We start from the raw sequence: 17,045 nt of genomic DNA on the forward strand, positions 1-17,045 counted from the left end.
TTTCATATGAAAAACAACGAAAAAAGAAAACTCTTCTAATATCGGATGTGTAACTCCTCACCCCGTATTACTTTTCTCAACTTTGGAGGCATGAATGAAATCAAATTTCTGCAGTACTGACAACATGTCAATATTGCATCCTAAGTTTCTTGAATTTGAACCCATAAGGCGTCCTTTGGCCTCCGTTGATCTGCAAGCCAATTCGACTCCACTTCTTTTTTTCACCTTTGCCCATACATTTCAGTGGGATTCAAATCAGGTGAACAGGGAGGCCAGTCCATCACAGTGATATCCTTCCTCTCTGCAAATCAATATGAAACCACATTGGATGTATGAACAAGATGATTATCTTATACAAAATCAATGGCTTTGTCTGGATAATGCGTCCTCATAGAAAGAATCATGACATGTTCAAGGATGACCTTATATTGTTCCCTGTCCAGTGTTCCGTCGAGCATCCACAAAACACCCAAACCATTACGAAATATCCAGCCCCAACAAGACACATATATATATACAGCTTCGGCAATATTGCTTAACCACATATCTTTCGTTGTATGGGCTGTTGACGATCACTTTCTATGTGTAGAAGAAAATGTCACCTCATCCCAGAATATGGCTCTATTCCAGTTGCGATTGGCATTTTCCTCTGCAAATGCAAGACGAAATAGCTTATGATCATCTTTTAGGTGTTCTTTCTTTGCTGCTATGTGAGCGAAGAGTCCTGCATCTTTTAAACGCCACAGAGCTGTTCGAGAAGATCCAGGGAATTAGTTCTAATGGCAGAAGTGGACTGGTAACGATTCCTGACTGCTTCTGCTCAGGAGTGGACATACGTCTTCTTCCAGAACCTGTCGATCCCTTCCCTAGATAATTGCATAGATACAGGAATGCTAATCCTCCTTGCAGCCTGGGAAAGCGAGTGACCTGCAATATTAACAAGAGTAAGGAATGATTTCCTTATGTGCTCCGTATATGAGTGCGCGTACTTCTACAAGACTACCAATAATATTGCAATTAACTAAAACTGACCGAAACGCAATATATTATATACTGTATAATATATTTTGAATTGAAGCAATGAGGATGAAAACAAAATGTTGACATAAAGTCATTATTTAATGAAATAATGAAATGTTATAAAAATTACCTCAAAAAGGATTCGGACCTGCATATTCTTTGCTCACTAGCAATCAGCACTCCATACTTTACCACTGAGCTAATGCAACACGCAGCAATAGATAGTTCTCGGACCCTCTTCTTATGTTAAATGTTAACACTGTTGACCCCAGTAATGACGTATTTGGTGACATATGTTAACATTGGTAAAACTTCGGAAATAATCATTATATGATATTTCCTGCTCTTTTAACATTTATCATGTCATAGCTCCTATGATAGTCAATCACGCTGTAATTTTTTAATTGATAGCTCAATGTCTAAGGAAGCATAGAAAAAGATTAGAAATGAAAATCTGTTCTGAAAAGTAAGATAAAAAATACTATCTTCAATGTGATCTGTTCAGAACAGAACTTGCACCTTCAAAAGTTGATTAGCAGTATATTTTTTTGTTTTTCACGCTAGATGGGGGAATGGTCAAAGCGAGAGAAATGTTGAAAAAGAATGAAAATTACTTTTAGAAGTGGTCACTACTCAAAATCTTTACTGGTTTCCGAGTTATGGCGAGTTAAACAAAGAAGTATTTTCGTCTGGCATAGTATTCACGAATCAACCTTTTATATGTTGGAATCTCAGGAACAAATTCTTTCCTGAGCCTTGTACTTCGGCCTGAATAATTTATCCATCTTGAGCTGTTCTAGGTAGATGAATATCACCCATAGTGGTAAATCTCAAACGAGATGCCATGTTTTAATACCGACTTAGGCCTATGGTAAACTTTATTCACGTCCACATTATCTGGCTAGAGCTAGCGAGTTCCACTATTGAAATAAAGTGAGGTGAATGGCTCCGATTGGCCCTTTCATCAATGACGTGAACATAGCATTAACATACATGGGTTGTAAATAAAGTAGTGGCAACACTACCGGGAATGGGTCATGTACATTTGCATGCAATGCGAGACAACTGGTGAACGTAGTTGGAGATATTATCGATGTATTGATTGATAAAACCAGTTGCTATGACAACTGATGTTATTGTGCGTGGTTAAATGTAGAGCACTATTTTTAACTGCTCTAAAGCATGTTTACTAAGCTTGAGCAGTGATCGTGGATAAAAATCGTGGTTGAATGTCATCAAGGGTTACTTGAAGCTTATGGCAATGATGCACTACCGCATCGGATGGTTGCAAGATGGGTCTCTGCATTTCGTACGGGTTGGAATGAATTAATGGTACATGTGGCTCGCACAGGTCGTCTGTCCATTTGTGACAAAGAAGTGGAGTTAGTGCGAGGTCTCCTTGCTGTTGACCATCGCTGGACTGTACGAGAATTATCCATCGAGGTTGGACTCAGTCATCAAACTGTGTGACACATCCTGAAGAAAAACCTCCACATGAGAAAAATTGCAGCACGATGGGTTCCTCATAAACCTGACAGAAGCACAGAAGTAGTACCAATATGCAGTAGCTCAACTCCATCTACAGAGATACTACAATGAAGGGGACGTATTCCTGCAGTGTATTATTGCCATTGACGAGACGTGGGCGTGGGCATACAACCCTGAACTAAAGCATCAGTCCAATGAATGGCATCACAAAGGATCACCACATCCAAAAAAAGTGCGATGTGAACTCTCTAGGGTAAAAGTCATGCTGATAGTAGCATACAACAGTGAAAGTGTTATCATAAGCTATGCTGTACCTCAAAACCAAAATGTCAATGAGCATACTACCAACATTTTCTCGAACACAATTTATGCCCAGCTAAGTGGCGCAAACATCCACATTTCCTGTGGGAGACAATCTACCTTTCATCTCCTATGATAATGCTCATTGTCATGTCGCAGAAGCAGTGACTGAATAGCTATAGAGATAGGATTGGAAAGTATTGGCACATCCTCCGTATTTCCCTGGGTCCTTGTGACTACGACTTACTTCCATGGTTGAAAGAACCACTTAGAGACAAGAGGTTTCCAGATGTTACATCATTGCTTCATGCAGTAGAGCAGTCCATCAGAGAGATCAACAGGAACAAACTCACTAAAAGTTACCACGGATTTGGCAAAAGATACAGGAACACACTGATGATTATATTGAAGGGATGTAAATGTATTTTTCATGTAAGTTCAATAATACGTTCGTACTGTCTATGTTGATACTAGTTTATTTACAACCCTTGTATTAATGTACACAAGGGTGCGAAAACTCTATTGTCACCTGAATTCATACCTTATATCGCAATTCAGGCTAATTACATGTCAAAGAGTAGATTTCAGTCTACTGTGAATCGGGTTCACGGCCGAGAAAGACTTAAATGAAATCTGACTTCCCTTTTTTGGTCTTAAGGTGTACTTCTATTATCAGGCAGTACATCTCACTTGACATGTGTCAGAAAAAGAACAATTGTTTGTATACCGTTGAAGTCTGACTGGTGTAATATGTTACTAATCAGTGATTTTTGCAATCAAGGGGAAAAAGGAACCGACAACTCTACGCCATTATCTCCTGGCTCAGTTGTCTCATGAGTGATGCCTTATTGGTGTCTTTAGACAGTTGACTAAAACAACTGTCTACATGGCCTGCAGCTGGTGTTTTCAGACATTTACACATGAGATCGAAATTGACTATGGTAAAGGGAACAATAATCACCAATTAGGAACAGGATTCTTTATTTATAAAAGAATAAAATCAGCAGTAAAAAAGGTCGAATTTATCAGTGACATGTTATCATATTTAGTACTTAAGGGTAGATGGTGTGATATCATAGTTATAAATGCTCATGCCCCTACAGAAGAGAAAGAAGACTATATAAAGGATAGCTTCTATGAGGTGGACCACACTTTTGATCAGTTATCTAGATATCACATGAAAATTTTATTGGGGGATTTCAATGCTAATGTAATATTGGAGGATATTTTTAAACCGACTATTGGAAAAGAGAATCTAGACATAACTAGTAATGATAATGGAATTACGTTAGTCAACTTTGTCACATCAAAAAATATAATCATGAAAAGTACAACATTCTTGCATAAGAATATACTTAAATATACTTGGACTTCTCCAGAACAACCAAATAGATCACATCTTGATAAATAAACGAAGACAGACTAGTATAATATGCATTCGATCTTTCAGAGAGGCAGACTGTGATTCTGACCATAATTGGGTAATTGGAGAATTAAGAGAAAGCCTATCGGTCTAGCAAAGTGAATAGACCAACAAGTTAATATTAGGAGATTCAATATTCCAAAATTAAGAGACTAGGAAACTAAGCAGCATTATCATGTCGAAATTTCAACTAGGTTTGACACTTTAGGAAGTTCCGACGAAGTTGAGGAGGAATTAGATATTAATAGTGTGTGGGAAAGTATCAGAGATAGTATTGAAATTGCAGCTGAGCAGAGCATAGGTTATGATGGAACTAAGAAAAAGAAACCGTGGTTTGACGAAGATTGTTGCATGGTAGTAGAAACTGACAAAATTGAAATTCATACAGGATCCAGTCCAGGCAAATAGAGATAATTATTTCAATGAAAGACAGGAAGCAAGTCGTACACTTAGGAACAAAAAGAGAGATTACTTAAAAGAAAAAGTCAATAAGGTAGAAACAGATAGTAAGAATAAAAACATTAGAGATCTATTCCATCCTGAACAGATAGAAAAACTATTTTGGGCAGCTACTAAATGTGCATAGGCCAAATAGAAATGATATTCAAATCAAACTGCTGAGCCATTTATACCCAAACCAACACTTTCTCAAGTCGAAATTTCAGTAGAAAATCTGAAAAATTACAAATCTCCAGGTGTAGATCATATTCCAGCAGAATTAATACACGAGGGTGGAAACGCATTATCTAGTGAAATTTTTAAGCTTGTACATGCTATTTTGGAAAAGGAAATTGTAACCGACCAATGGAAGGAGTCCATACTTGTACTTATCTTTAAGAAGGGGGAAAAATCTAACTGTAGTAACTTTCGAGGAATATCACTTTTATTGACTTCATACAAAATGTTGTTCAGTATTCTTTTTAGAACATTAACTCCTTATTTAGATGAAGTTATTGGGGATCATCAATGTGGTTTTAGGCATAATAGATCGACTATTGATCAGATTTTTTGTATTCGACAGAAATTGGAGAAAAAATGGGAGTATAAGGGCACAGTACATCAGTTATTCATAGATTTCAAAAAGGCATATGACTCAGTTAAGAGAGAAGTTTTATATAATATTCTTATTGAATTTGGCATTCACAAGAAACTGATTCGATTAATTAAAATGGGTCTCAGTGAAACTTACAACAGAGTCCATATAGGCCAGTTTCTGTCTGATGCTTTTCTGATTAACTCCAGGCTAAAACAAGTAGATACGCTATCACCTTAACTTTTTAACTTTGCTCTAGAATAAGCCATTACGAAAGTCCAGGAAAACAGGAAGGATTTGGAATTGAACATTTTACATCAGCTGCTTGTTTATGCAGATAACTTGAATATGTTAGGAGAAAATCCACAAATGATTAGGGAAAACACGAGAATTTTACTTGAAACAAATAAGGAGATAAGTTTGGAAGTAAACCCCGAAAAAACGAAGTATGTGATTATGTCTCATGACCAGAACATAGTACGAAGTGGAAATATAAAAATTGTAAATTTATCCTTTGAAAAGGGGGAAAAATTCAAGTACCTTCGAGCAACAGTAACAAATATAAATGAACTTGGGAGGAAATTAAGTGCAGAATAAATATGGGAAATGCCTCTTATTATTCGGTTGAGAAACTTCCGTTATCAGTGTGCTCTCGAAAAATCTGAAAGTTAGAATTTATGAAACAGTTATATTACTGGTTGTTCTGTGTGGTTGTGAAACTGGACTGTCACTTTGAGAGAGGAACAGAGGTTAAGAGTATTCGAGAATAAATTTGCTTAGGAAAATATTTAGGGCTAAGAGGGATGAAGTTAAAGGAGAATGGAGAAAGTTATACAACACAGAACTGCACGCATTGTGTTCTTCACCTAACATAATGAACATTAAATCCAGACTTTTGAGATGGGCAGAGCATAGCACGTAGGGTGAATCTAGAAATGGATATAGAGTGTTAGTTGGAAGACCTGAGGGAAAAAGACCTTCGGGGAAGCCAAGGCATAGATGGGAGGATAATATTAAAATCGATTTGAGGGAGACAGTAGAGACTAGATTACAACACAGAACTGCACGCATTGTGTTCTTCACCTAACATAATGAACATTAAATCCAGACTTTTGAGATGGGCAGAGCATAGCACGTAGGGTGAATCTAGAAATGCATATAGAGTGTTAGTTGGAAGACCTGAGGGAAAAAGACCTTTGGGGAAGCCAAGGCGTAGATGGGAGGATAATATTAAAATCGATTTGAGGGAGACAGTAGAGACTAGATTAATCTTGCTCAGGATAAGGACTGATTGCAGGCTTATGTGAGGGCGGCAATGAACCTCCAGGTTGCTTTAAAGCCATTTGTAAGTAAAAAAGATGGTTTACCATCCAAGGAATGTTTGTTGTTTCTGAAAGCTGTTGAAACTGTAATGAAGGAATGTTAAAATGATAGGATCATAAACTATTATGCACAATATAAGATTTTATTTCTTGTCTCTTGTAAATGGTAATTCAAGAAAATAAACTACAAACGGGAATAATATCATTTATAATATGATTAAGAACTAAATTGTTGCAAACATACACAAAACATGTAGTGAGAAAGTACATGTTATTCATGACAGTGATTTTTTAGAAGTTATGTACCCGAAAAATTATATTTAGAACTGATTGCGTATAACATACTGTTTTTCCTCACTAATTAGTAATGTACTCATGTATTGAGTGATTTATTCACTTTGGTAACAGTCCAACACAAAGTTTGAAGCAAAATTTAGGTACTGTATGGAATCTATGTAGTGGGGAAATGTTTATGAACAACTTAAAAATGAATACAAGTACATCTTGCCTGTGTCACAAGAGATCTTCGAAGTATTGTTTCTCCTCCTGCTTCAATACCTTTTTGACATCTCTGAAGACTGTTCAGCTAATTTCTTCTTGCAAAATGTTCGAAAGGACATCATATATTTTCTTCTGCTTTCTGCATACTGGTAAATTAAAAAAAAAATTGCTTTACTCCATTCTCAAACAATGAGAGGAACTCGAAATAGGTTGCACTATGTTACACATAAATGAATAATCCCTTGAATGTTCTCTAACAAATATAAAAACACAATGATTTGCACTGCATCACGCACCAATGAGAATCCCCTTCAGTTGCTCGTAACAGACTGTTGTGAATTGCATACTATGAGAAGCAATGTTCTCAAACAAATAGAAAAACACTGAATAGATTTTAATGAGTGAATTATGCCGAAGAGAAAGTAAATATCTTCATTAATTTTGAAGGAATTTTTAAAAGTAGACGTTAGTTGTCCACTACATAATTTCTGTAGCATGTTCCTGTTCACTCAATTGTTGTTTGAAATGATGTGATAACACTGATAACTCCAAATCAACATTGACTCCGAATGTTTAGAATTGATATTGTGAACTCGTAAAGGTCTGCTCACACCAATGTGAAATGCATGAGCGGTAATGAATGTGAAACCAATGCGAATTATTGTGAGTACAGCAGGATATGAATCCACTCACACCTCAGCGACACAATCCCACCTGGGTGGTGGGACTGCAGCATTACTACTCGCAGTTTCCTGCAAACAGCGTTTTCTGCATCCTGCATTCATTTTGACGGTGGCAACTGAACAGGTAATAAAGTGTGTTGAGAAACATTCCACGCAGTGGCGGCTGATTGACTGAGGCAAGTGAGGCCGGGCCTCAGTCACTTGGCTTAACTGAAATCAGATTTTGTGTTTTCATATAATGTATTAGTTATTTGAAAGAAAGCATATATCGCTGTAGAAGCATTTGAAAACTTTGATGTATATAGACCTGTTTTTCAGTAAAATTTGTTCCTGAGGCCGGGATCGCTCATGCCGGGTCTGGCTTGTGATGTATATAGACCTGTTTTGCAGTAAAATTTGTTCCTGAGGCCAGAATCGTTCGTGCCGGGTCTCGCTTAATGCATTTCATGTCCTTTCGCGGGCTTTGAGTTTGCACTTAAAACGTTGTGGCTGAGGCACAATTCGTCTGGCCTGGTCAGATTTCACTCGTCCCATCCATGGGCCGGCCTCAAGGGTAGAGTGAGGTGGGAATAGCAGTGGTGACTTGTCTTCCTAACTAGGCCATAAATAACAAAATTCCAGCTCTTTGGCAGGCAGAGACCCACTCGATTCTCTCCCCTTATGTCTCAGTTTATGACATATAAGCGAGAGTGTAGTACAGTAGTGAATGTGGGCCAATGTTGTTATGTATTTCGGGAAAATATAAACAGAAACAAATGACAGAAGTAATGCTGGTGCAGTTAATTCATTGTTAGAGTGTCCTTTTTTGAGAAGAAATAATACTGAAAGAAAAGAAGTTTTAAATAAAGAGAGAGACTACCGAGATACCTACGACATCGCTGATAATTTTTCTCACACATAATCTTAAAATGCGAGTTTCTATTGCATCCTGGTATGGGCAACATAAATGGTTATGTGGTAATGTGATGCAAAATAAACTTCTCCTGGCCTTGTTTGTTGCTGTCAAAGAAAAATAAAAAGAAAAGAAAGAAAGGGGAATTTCAACACATATGGGTTGCTTCATCACACTGAAACAATCACTGAAACTCAGAGCATAACAGCTTATTTGGTGAGTGAAATTATTATTTTTCATTGATAATAATAATGATAATAATAATAATAATAATAATACAGTGATAATGATATTAATAATATAACAATAATAATTAATATCATAAACAAACATTTCCTATCGGAGGCAATTAAACTAGTTGCATCTGGCCTCACCGAGGATTTCGATCACCGGCCGCTACTGATTCCACGCAATACGACATGAGCTATGAGGATTACAGGAATGTAAGGAAGAAAAATCAGTTGTGGTATGAACTAGGGAAAGAACTGTGTATCACTGCCTTTTAACTGTTTATTTTTTTACATATGTATACATAAGGTGAATCTCAAAACTGCATTCGTATTTTGGTGGGTCCAACAGTATGTAGGTCGTAACATAACAATAGGATATATGTAACATCGTATATTGTGACTTTATATAATTTTACGAGATAATGACCTAGCAATGACATCATGGAAAAAGGGCATTCTGGAAGCAATGGAGAGAAGACAGTTAAGAGGACAGTGGTTGGATAGAGGAAAGTGGTTTCTTGCAGTACGAGAAATTTACTGATTTGGCTGTCAGAAAATGTTAATATACATTGTAAACTGACTGAATAATAATAATAATAATAATAATAATAATAATAATAATAATAATAATAATAAATTTTATTCATTCAGTATTCTGCCCAAGGACAGGTTTTTCACTGCAAACCCAGCATTCTCCGATCTTTCCTATTTTCTGCCTTGCTCTTTGTCTCTTCATATCATCCATATAACTTAATGTCGTCTATCATCTGATATCTTCTTCTACCCCGAACTCTTCTCCCGTTCACCATTCCTTCCAGTGCATCCTTCAGTAGGCAGTTTCTTCTCAGCCAGTGACCCAACCAATTCCTTTTTCACTTCCTGATAAGTTTCAGCATCATTCTTTCTTCACCCACTCTTTCCAACACAATTTAATTTCTTATTCTGTCTGTGAGCTTCACACATTTCATTCTTCTCCATATCCACATTTCAAATGCTTCTAGTCGCTTCTCTTTACTTCGTCATAATGTCCCTGTTTCTGCGCCTTACAATGCCACGCTCCATACAAAACATTTCACTAGTCTCTTCCTCAGTTCTTTTTCTAGAGGTCTGCAGAAGATGCTCCTTTTTCTGTTAAAAGCTTCCTTTGCCATTGCTATACTCTTTTTGGCTTCTTGGCAGCAGCCCATGTTACTGCTTATAGTATACTCCAAGTATTTGAAGCTGTCCACTTGCTCTACTGCCCCATTTAGAATTCGGAAGTTTACCTTCTTTAATTTTCTTCCTATGACCATGGTCTTCGTCATATTTGCATTTATCTTCATCCCATACTGCTCACAGCTGTCATTTAGCTCCAGTAGCATATCCCTTAATATCGTCTCCTTTTCTGCTAACAACGCCATATCATCAGCAAATCTTATACACTTTATTCTTCTTCCTCTTACTATCACTCCTCCCATGTTCTTATAACAGTTCTTTACTAAATCCTTCAAGTAGATGTTGAAAAGGATAGGTGATAAAGGGCATCCTCGACATACTCCTCTCCCAATTTCACTTTCTTCTGACATTTCTTATCTTATTCTGATTTGACTTGTTTCATATGAAGATTACTGAACAGCCTTCTCTCTTTCCAGTACACACCTATGTAATAATAGTAATAATAAGTAAGAGTTTGATATAATTGTAGTAGCTTATATGATATATCGTTAAGCACTTACTTCTGGTGGGATGGTACTTCACATATTTTGTATACTGTACAGTGCCATCCCACCTTATTACATAGCAAATTTATGCAATTTATTATACTTATTTCATTCTCTCTTCCACTAATGTTCTCTTTAAATGTATTTTGTCACCTCTTGTTCACCAGTCTATCTATATTTTCCCACTTCTCCACTACTGTTCCCCACACTTATATCCTCCCCTTACTTCACTTCACTTCCTGTTGATATCCTTGTCCCCCTATAGTAGCTTAAATATTTACTCAGAAATTCAAATAAATAGGTAGCCTATTTACGTTAAAAATAAAAAATTACGTTAAAACAGCACACTTTCAGAGTGGTATAAAGATCTACTAATTAATTTGGTACAATATTGTATGCACAGAGTTTTCCATTACAAATGAACTCATCTTCAATAATTCATTATACACCTTCATTTAAGATAGTATATGACAGTTTCTTCACTGCATATTTTTTAATTCCTTCTTTACGAAGAAGTCTCCTTCATCAGAAGAAGAATCTATATTCGCAACTGTGTCCTCCTTTGGTGTGAAGACAAGGATGAATTTTGCAGCAACCGCAGGATTACAAGTTTCACTATCGCTCCCGCATACCACATTGTGCGAACAGACCTTAAGTCAAATACTTTACGAGAAAAAGATCTACTATATCTTTATTTATAGCAGTGACGTAATCATAAGTTCTTACACCATGGTAGTAGCTTGTAATTAATCTGCAAAACCATATATATTACGACCCTTGTAAGAAATTGCAGATTTTACATAAATTTCGTCCAATAATAAGTTCACAACTCTCTTGTGGTCTTTTAATGCCTTAGCTTTTTCAAAAAGGCATTTTAAGCAATCGGAATTTGAGCTTTCTGGACTCTAGAAGTGGGATAGCTGTCTTAGATAATCAGGATGAGAAATGGTGAGCAAATTGGAACTCCATATATATATATATATATATATATATATATATATATATATATATATATATATATATGTATATATTTTATAGGATGACAGATTTTAAAAATAATTGAAGGATGCCCATACTAAAGTGTCAGTTGAGTATTTTGGCGCTCTTGTTGTTAACAGCAACACTTGCTTATTCAAAAACTTAATCTTATTGTATAGTCCAGAACTTTTGTCAATTTCATTGCAGCAGTTGCCTGACAAGTTTGAAGCTAATTCAGTTTTCACATTTGGTGATATACTCCGAATTTTGTAAGACTTCAAATGACTCAAAAAAGTGTCGAATTTAGACCACTTCTCTATTGCCATATCTTTGTCAAGCACCCATTTGTATTTAGAAACAGAGATGGGAACATCGTTGTGTGAAATATTAATTCTGAGTTTATTTATTTTTAAACTCGTGATAATTTTTGGGACTACAGAAGCACTGTAATTTTCAAAAATACAATGTCCATGTCATTTATTATTACTGTAAACTCATCATTTTTCATGTTTTTGATTCTACTTTTGAACTGATTAAAATCTGAAATCACGTCATTTTCCAACCACTTGCTAAACACATCTTCATCTCTCGTCTTTGCTTCTTTTCGTCTTTCTTCTGGTTCTTTACGTTTTTTGTTTTCATTTGGAGAACAAATATATGGCTGATTTGGAAATTTTGAATGGACTGTATCATCTGTGAGTTTAGGTATTTTTCTGGGCACCACAAGAATGCTATCATCTCTTCGAACTGCTCTATTCTTCTCACCCAATATGTTGTTCTGAAAAATGATTGCTGCACATGGCGGCAATAGTACTGAACTCAAGTTATCCCTGTGAATGCAACATAACCATTGTCTTCTGTGGGGGTCTTTTGGAAAAGAAAACACCTTTACATAACCGTCAGTCGCAGTATTATAGTTTGACCTACAGCAAGGAACACAGCACTTTGTAGCCATGATGATAACTGAATAAAAATAATTATTGCTCACATACCACATTTTTAAGAACTATATAAAATAATACTAAACTACATCAACATTTACATATTTTGCGTCTGTTTACTCTACACTTTAATAGCATATTGGTTTCATTCTAATTGAATCAGCGCAGCATAAGTGATGTCATTCAATATTTATAAATTCAAGGTACAGACCCGATAAGATAGCAACAAGCAAAAGCTCCCCCCCCTCTCTCTGTTTTTTTTTTTTTTTTTTTTTTTTTTTTTTTAAGGTCAGACTCAATTTATTATCCCCTTTTTAAGATTTAGAGGTCACTAGTTCTACATTCCCCTTTAAGTAGGTGAATGTCTACAGACAGCATTAGTGTTTCAACTTTCCCCAAGTTAGCAGCACTGCTCAGTATTTGAAAAGAAAGGAATATGATGACAATCTCCTTATAAACCACCAGTGTTTCCAGCATTCATATCATGTTTGAAACCTATTTTTGTAAATAGAAAAGTAATATTAGAAATTATTACAGTGTATCCCTAGATATTTTAGCTATGTTAATTTTGCACTATATATTTCTTTTAATGTACAATTAATGAATGGAGGCAATTATTTTACTTTTTGGAAATATGAAAAATGTCTTTTTGTGTGCAATTCAGAAAATTATTCTTTTCTTCAAATTTGTGTGCACAATTTTACTAAAATGTGTGTTTCAAATGATAGTTCATGAAAGTTGACTAAATGGGAGTATAATTTGCAATGTGAAAAAATGATTCCATTATTGTAAAGTGTTATGTATTCAGAAAGTGCCACCTTCGTAATACTGTATTTCCCCTCTCCTCACCCTTTTATTTCCTACTGTGTGTGTGCGCTTTATACCTATTCTTATAGCCCTACTTGTACCTATTCTTCCACATTTTTGTGTCAGTATGGATGGAAATCTGTACTGGATGCATAATACTTGAACAAGAGTATTGTTTTACGTTTGTTCTGGCAGTTATATCAAGAAGCTGATAGAAGATGCAAATCTGTCAGAAGAGACTGTGAAACTGCTACAGTTCTGCTGTTGGGAGAACCCTCATTTCTCGCGCACAGTACTGAGTGAGTTGTTATGGCAGATTGCATATGCTTATTGCCATGAATTGAGACATCATATGGATTTGCTTCTCAGTATGTTGCTCATTGAGGATTCATGGCAGTCCCATCGGATTCACAATGCTTTGAAAGGTATGAAATTTATGTAATACTTATACTGAGAACATGGAAGATTGAAAGAAGATGCGCATGTAACATAAGCTTTACTTTATTCACTGTGAAAATTTGTTTCAGGTGTGCCAGAAGAACGTGAAGGCTTATTTGATACAATTCAACGGAGTAAAAATCACTACCAAAAGAGAGCATATCAGTGCATCAAATGTATGGTGACCTTGTTTTCAAAATGTCGACCAGCTCATCAGATGCTGCACACAAATGGAGAAGTGAAGAGAAAATGGACACTTGCTGTTGAATGGCTTCAAGATGAACTTGAAAGGGTAAGGCAATTAAAACCTGATGATAAACACTCTTGATAATTTAGTACTGTTATTTTCTTCATGTTTTTAAGTCAAAATTACACTATGACAAAAAAAAAAATAAATAAAAAAAAAAATAACTGAAAGTAACCAGAGGAAAATCAAAAGCGTTGTTTGGTCATCCTAACACAACTACATGCTTCACATGGTATTAGTTATTATTCACTACAAATTCCATGCAGTCAATGATAAGTGGAACCATGGAACACACAAACATAAACAAAAGATACACACATACCTGAGTGTAAAGAAGATACAGTAGGGACAACCCTTGTCAGCACATTTGATGTTGTTGGTACTAAAATCCAGCTCAGAAAAGTCTAGTTCTCAATGAATCCAACTATATTGCTAGTATCGGCGGAGCCAACAGCTGATTTTAGCAATCAGCTCTTTAGACATGTTAAACTTTCAGATGAAACTTTATGTATTAACTGTAGTACTCCTTTGTTCTATAGTGATATTTATATCTTATTATGTAGGTCTAATGAAAATTCACTTTTTCTTTTCAAAATACAAATAAAATTTTTATGATTGAAATAAAATACACTATTAGCAAAGTGCTGACAGTTTTATCATATACCTTCATAACCATTGTATTTCGTCTTGGATCACAATATGTTATAAAATGCATACACCTAGGAAACGTTTAATAAATACACTAGAATTTGGGGTAACCTGTTACAATTAAAAATGTGTGTGTTCAATGTATTGTATTGCATTTATTTACATTCCATAGTACTGTATTCATTATTCGCACATCGCTTCATAGCTGGAATATGGAAAATTTCAAAAGAATATTATCATCATCATCATCATCATCATCATCATCATCATCATCATCATCATCATCTAACAAGTATAAGATCCAAGGCCATTACAGTCTCAGTGGGTCATTCTCGGTTCACCTTCCCCCCCCCCCCCCCTCCCTAAAGATCTCTTCCCTTAGGGACAGTATTGAAGCATGGCTTTTGGAAGTCTGTTACGATTCATTCGTTGGACATGGTTTTTTTCCATTGAAGCTACTAATGATATCCTTATTTCTTTTGCAATCCAAGTGACTATAACCTAGTGTAGCTCTCATAAATTTAATTTCACAGATCATTATTCTGCTGATATCTGTACTTCTCATTGTCTGTGCTTCATTTCCGTAACATAGTACAAGTACAGTATAAAGACGAAACAGTAGACACAACATTTGTCGGCACCTTTGATATTGTTGGTACTAAAATCAAGCTCAGGGAGGTCTAGTTCTCAATGAATCCAACCATGTCGCCAGTATCAGCAGAGCTAATAGCTGATTTTAGTGATCAGCTGTTCAGACATGCTAAACTTTCAGATGAAACTTTGTATTAACTGTTGTAATTACTCCTTTGTTCTGTAGTGATATTTGTGTCCTGTTATGTAGATCTAATGAAAACTCACTTTTTCTTTTCAAAATACATATAAAATTACAGTGTTCATGATTGAAGTAAAACATACTATTAGCGAAGTGCTTACCATTTTATTCTGTTTCTTCATATCCATTGCATTTCATCTTGGATCACAATATGTTGTAAAATACCTACATCAAGGGAACATTTAATAAATAAACAAAAATTCGAGATAGCATGTTATAATTAAAAATAACCTAACTACCTAGGTGTACAAAGAGGGCCTTATAATTATCTACTGCAACTTTTATCACATAACTACGTAATCCTTAAATCATTATGGAATGCTCCACTTGGAGAACAGTGCTTAACTGGCAACAGTTAAATCCCAGTAACTTCTTTCACTTTTCCTTTGCTGTAATAGGCTACGTTTGAATGACAATATTCTTACCTTCTTCCATTTTCGTAAAAGATATATTGCAGTAACACATTTGAATTAACAAATTCTTACCTTCTTCCATTCTCGTAAGGATTTTTTATAGTCAGTAATAAAAATTCTTAACTCCATAGTTAGGCACAAGAGCCCTACACCAATCCCTAATTATGTCTTATAATTTTGTAAGAGTCGAACTCAGAAAATAATTCCCTTACAAAGCTGGCTTATTACTATGGGCAAAAATCATTATGTATATAAATTTTGACATTTTTTTTACTTCTTCATACGCATAATTACTTATCTCTACACAAGCCTCGAACCCAGGAAATACCGCACTCACGGAGTTCAAACTACGGCATGTTACTACACAGACAAGTCATTGCTCATACCAATTTTTGTATCTTTTCAATCACTTTTTCATAGCTTGATCCAATCGGGTAATTATTATGTAGTCGAAGTTATGTTTTCTTTCACTTACAGTATTTAGAGACATCCTATTCAATCGGTAGGGTTAGAAATTTTAATGTGTATGTTAATTCCAATTTGGAAACCAAAATCAATATCAATATACAAAATATTATACTGTCAATAACAGGAATAATCATGTAGGTCTAAGTATAATGTTACTGGTATGAAATAATATACATCACTAATATAATGTTATTAGCTAGTCAACAAAATTTTATTATATCCATTATTGACGTAGTAACTTCATCGAAACGAATGTCATGATCTATGTAGCTAATGGTTCAATACTACGTTACCAACATAAGCATCTACTAAAATTAGCGTCAATTAGTGAATATTTTCATGATGTTTACATATGGAAGTAATTATTATTATGATTATGTTGCCATTCCTTTGCCTCATGTCTTTCAAATTGTTAAAATATGAGTAATAAATTTTTTCAGTTAATATTAAATTATGCCAGCCCTGTCGTAGATAGAGAACCATCTGGTGGAGGTTCCAGATAATACACTCGGTTTCGTGACATGCACACTCAGAATTTGTTCCCACGAAATGGGCTAGTTGTCTTTACTGTATCTTCTTTATACTGTGGTACAAGTCTAGCTAAGGTTTTATACAAACATATTCTTGGGTGTCTTAATAGTACTATACAGAGTCTTAATTATAGTCACAGTCTGGTTGAAA

At 35.4% G+C, this 17,045-nt stretch overlaps 1 protein-coding gene across 6 annotated transcripts in view; it reads left to right on the top strand.

The window, feature by feature from the left end:
- Positions 1-17,045, top strand: part of faf (ubiquitin carboxyl-terminal hydrolase-like faf) — a 607,647-nt gene that overhangs the window by 558,269 nt on the left and 32,333 nt on the right. For all 6 annotated transcript variants that reach the window (XM_069845718.1, XM_069845714.1, XM_069845717.1 and 3 more), the window contains 2 exons: positions 13,514-13,743; positions 13,846-14,048. In XM_069845718.1, the coding sequence (XP_069701819.1) occupies positions 13,514-13,743; positions 13,846-14,048 (433 nt within the window). The remainder of the gene's footprint in view (positions 1-13,513; positions 13,744-13,845; positions 14,049-17,045) is intronic.

The sequence above is a fragment of the Periplaneta americana genome, chromosome 14 (assembly GCF_040183065.1).
Source record: "Periplaneta americana isolate PAMFEO1 chromosome 14, P.americana_PAMFEO1_priV1, whole genome shotgun sequence".
Lineage (NCBI taxonomy): Eukaryota > Metazoa > Arthropoda > Insecta > Blattodea > Blattidae > Periplaneta > Periplaneta americana.